General features: G+C 36.0%; 1 protein-coding gene across 2 annotated transcripts in view; it reads right to left on the bottom strand.

Moving 5' to 3' along the window:
* LOC125680883 (NF-kappa-B-repressing factor-like) overlaps positions 1 to 4,066 on the bottom strand; it is a 9,680-nt gene extending 5,614 nt beyond the window's left edge. The window contains exons 1-2 of one of the 2 annotated variants that reach the window (XM_048920687.2): positions 3,948 to 4,066; positions 1 to 730 (exon numbers count right to left, since the gene is read on the bottom strand). The exon at positions 1 to 730 is cut by the window's left edge and continues 737 nt beyond it. In XM_048920687.2, coding sequence (XP_048776644.2) covers positions 1 to 730 — 730 coding nt within the window. In that variant the 5' untranslated portion in view covers positions 3,948 to 4,066. Of the gene's footprint in view, positions 731 to 1,762; positions 1,882 to 3,947 lie in introns of those variants that run through there. The other variant, XM_048920686.2, reaches the window with a different exon arrangement.
* Positions 4,067 to 4,306: the final 240 nt, after the last annotated feature.

Here is a 4,306-nt window from a genome sequence, read left to right as displayed (position 1 = left end):
CAAATGAGTGGAACTGATTGTCTACCTCACTAAGGAATGAGTTTGTGGGGATTTCAGGATGAACCACTTCTGTAGACTTTCCTTTCTTGTTGAAGCCCAGACCCGTTTTTTGTAACATATTCTGAGCAGATACATTCTGATGGATGACAGGCTGCGGTTGGCAATCAGCTTGAAATTTTTTTCTCATCATTCTCTGTTTCACGCTCTCTGAAGCAACGTCTGTACTATGAAACTCTGTGCTTGCTTTTACAAAATGAAAACTGGGAGCAACAGTCTTTTGGCTAGCTGCCTTCTGTGTGTTGTTTGAATTTGTGGTTTGATTCGTTGGTTTCCCAAAAGAACTAATGGTTGTTTTGTGAGCTGTATCATCTCCACATTTTTCAGTCTGTTTGTCTGCAGATTGTGTATCTGATTGTTTCACAAATTTCACTGTCTCCAGCCCTTTCATCCTCTTTGGAAGGCTTTCTGTTACACTCAATTTGCTAGTGTTCAAACTACTACTCATTTCACGGATCTTCTCCATTACTAACACAGGGTATTTGCATCCATACATTTCCACATTCAAATAGCAGTTAGCCAGGCACACCAAAGCCTCCATGTTTGCCTTACCAAAATTGGCGATCATAAATTTTCTTCTCAAGTCCCACTCCTCTCGGCTTTCATACGGACTCCTGTATCGTTCAACAATGTAGGAAATATCTTCCTCTAAAATGTTGTTAGAAGTCATCATCTGAAAAAGAAATATATAACTAGTGTTCAGGGTGTACAATATTCTAATACTAAAGCAGACTTTACTTTGCCAGTCACCATAAAGAGCATATGATGTCAGTACCACCATTATGCTCCTGTTGCCATTTTGACATTATGAGCATTTGTTTGAATAACTGTCATATTATCTTTCCTAGACTTGTCAATTAATAGAGATTTCTTTGGGTCTATAGACTACCAAAATTTGGCCCATTCCTAATGCTGAAAAAAGGAACTTTTCCCAAAATGCCACCTAAAAATTCCCACTGGATAATTAAAAAAAAAAAGCAACAAAAAAAAGCAAATGAAAAACTTTCTGTTTCATTTTTGTTAAGAACTTGGGAGCACTTACCTATATGTGTACCTTTATTGCATTTAAACTTTGGATCGTTATTCTATTAAATTGTCAATGTGACAAAAATGTCACATAAGTAACTAAAAATATTTTGATTACAGGATGGTAAAACACAAAAAGCCTAATTTTTTATTTCAAAACTAGAGACTCTGCTAGAGAGAGATCTTTAAGTGAGGTGGAAAATCAACAAGAGAATGGGTCTAAATTAAACACGGACAAGACAGAGACAAAAGTCTTTTAATGGAAACTCCAAGGGTTTTCTTTGATTTCAGAGAATAATAAAGAAAAGCATAAAAAATGTTGCTGATTTAAGTTCTGATGATTCAGTCACCACTGACATTGGAGACTAATGCTATTTTTATTTGATAAAATATTACTTGAACTATATGACTTTACAGGAACATGTACAGCATTGTTGTTACCACCAGACAGGAAATTCAAGTTTGTTTACATGGGTAGATAAAAAATCAATTAGTTTAAATTTGCTTTTTAAAAGTTTAAGAATCAAAAGTGTTTTCCCAATTTCAACCAAACACTGTGCAACAGGAAGGGAGATAATGCAACAGTCCAGACCAGGATTCGAACCCAGACTCCCTGAATCTCTAGTCAGCTGTTCTACCAACTGAGCTATCTGGCCACCAGCAATGGAACCCAGCTCACTGCTATATTCCTCCCTCCTTAAGTGTCTTTATGCCTTGAAGACATCAAACCAGGATCTTTATCCTCTGGTAGGCATTTTCACCTGTCAGTTCCAGGGGCTTGTCTACAGTACAAAATGTTACAGGAATGTCAGGGAGAGAATACAACGGACCAGACCAGGATTTAAACCCGGGCCCCTTGAATTCTCTAGTCAGGTGCTCTACCAACTGAGCTATCTAGCCACCGGCAATCAAACCTGGCTGGCCGCTACAATTGCTTTTGTCCACTATAAATGGCTCTGGTTCTTGTCATTCTTGAATTCGTATATTAACCTTACCAGTTTGTCACACCTTGTATCTCAATAATTGTTTTTGTTCAAGATCAAGTTCAGTCAATCCAGAGTTTCATCTCAGGATTTAATAGTGAAAGGGGAACAACTTACTACTTTTATTACACATCATCTAGATAGAATATTCTATAGTTAAAGTAATAATGTCCTATGGATCCGGTTTACCAATAGAATGTGACCCATATACTCACAATGTAGCAAAATAAAAATTGCACTCAGTACATGTTTCGGTAAAGTCACGTCACATATCATTTTTTTTTTAACTATATTTTATTCACAAAGTGAATGGATCGGGCAGCAGGCATAGCCTACTTTATGTCACATATCATAACAACCAAAAGTTACCTTCACAACTGACTCACCATTAATTCCATTTCAATTAATCTATGGGTTTGAATTTTGCTGTGTATACAGCTTCCATTTTACCGCAACTTGTCATAGCGTAAGTGAACAGCTCCCCAATATGGAGATACGACCTTTTACAAAAAATGTACTACAATATTTACTACACCATTATTTTACAAGAAAATTAACTTAAAGTTTTCAATAAACATTGTAATTAAGAAATATAAGGTAAGTCAACATTGCAGTGTCAAATTAAAGGTTTAATTTTCTTTCGTTTTTTGATGAAAATTGCTTTCATTTGGCCTGAATGAAGAAAATTACCCAGATTGCACTGGCAAACACATAATCTTTTCCCTCTACCACAGCAGAGATTATTTCTGCCTGTTCGTCTTTCAATTCTATATGGTAATTCTGTGTCCACTGCACATCATACTCTTTTAATCTTCAAGCTCTTTGCAAAAGGTACGTTTCACTGTTTTCCATATATGGTAGTGGGCGGTTCTTCATTGAGCATTCGTTTTGGAAAACAGCAGGGTGTTTCAATGACAGCTTCCGGTAAAATGGCAGTCAGTTTGAATCGAGAAAAGTGACATTTCAAAGTGTTCAGTTTACAATAGGCCTATTATTTTACTTAATTTTACAGTACAGAGTTAAGGACTTGTGAATTATCAATGAGGTTAGTTGTATTCAATTTTAGCTTTAAATTTACGTGTTTATTCTTTCCACGGCTTGAAACTAACTCTTTATGTCACCAGTCCAGCCCGACTGATAGGGTATAATTTCAACCAGTCTGCAGAAAAAACCAGTCCACCAGAGTTTTTCAGAAATAAATAAACATATTTCGTTCATGTTTATATTAAAATAAAATAACAGAATTTAACTTGATATGCCTCAGACAATATTGTAACACTTATGTGAGATTTATATTTACTAATCTGGTTCATCTGATATCTACAGAAGAATGCCAAATGTGTGTTTAAGATTCCATAAATATGTTTTCCAAAATGATGTTTTAGAAAATTGACCAGTCCCATCGGACTGACTAAAACAAATGTCAGTCAGTCCGCCACTCTTTTAACCACTGACGGGCATGTGTTAATTTCGAGCCCTGGGAGCGATTCTGTAATTTTTTGCTACATTACGGGTATATGGGAGGCATTCTAACTGTAGTGAGGACCTGTCCCGAGACACAGATTATTCTAACTACACATCATCCAATTAGAGCCACTTTCTCTTTCATTTTCTTCAAAACTTATATTTCAACACATGATTCTACAACATACACTGCATGTAAAAATTTCTGACTTTCCGCCTAGATAAGGTCTGTTGAGCCTTTAACAGACGTATAACTCCCTAATGACTGTGTTTTCTATTACAGCCTTAATCATGGGTTGACCAAAACACGCGCTAAAACAAGACGCATAATAACAGGTATGTAGAATACGACATGCAATGCAATCCAATTTCCCAAAACAATGAGGTGAAAAATAAATTCATGATATTTTTTCTCACTCGTCAATTTCTCAAGCTTTAAATATGGCTGTATAGTTGACAATCCCAGTCACATTGTAACTCCGCAAAATCGGCGAGTGCCGTGCCACCAATTTTTTTGAGGAATTCGACAACGCTATGAAAAATCTAAAACCAATTTCCGAATCAACGAAAAATATCCGGTTAGACAATTATTTACACGGGGACCGGTCAATATTTATTGGGGAGTTGGGACCGGTGCAAAATGCACTTGGACACACGTTTATTTTGACTTACATACTGATAGGACTCCAACTTTTTTTTATTTTCAACACTGATAGGACAGCTATATATATTTTGTGCAAATGTATCAATGAATAAAATTATAAAGTATTTCAAAC

This window comes from Ostrea edulis, chromosome 2, assembly GCF_947568905.1.
Source record: "Ostrea edulis chromosome 2, xbOstEdul1.1, whole genome shotgun sequence".
NCBI lineage: Eukaryota > Metazoa > Mollusca > Bivalvia > Ostreida > Ostreidae > Ostrea > Ostrea edulis.
This window is presented reverse-complemented; position numbering and strand designations above follow the sequence as displayed.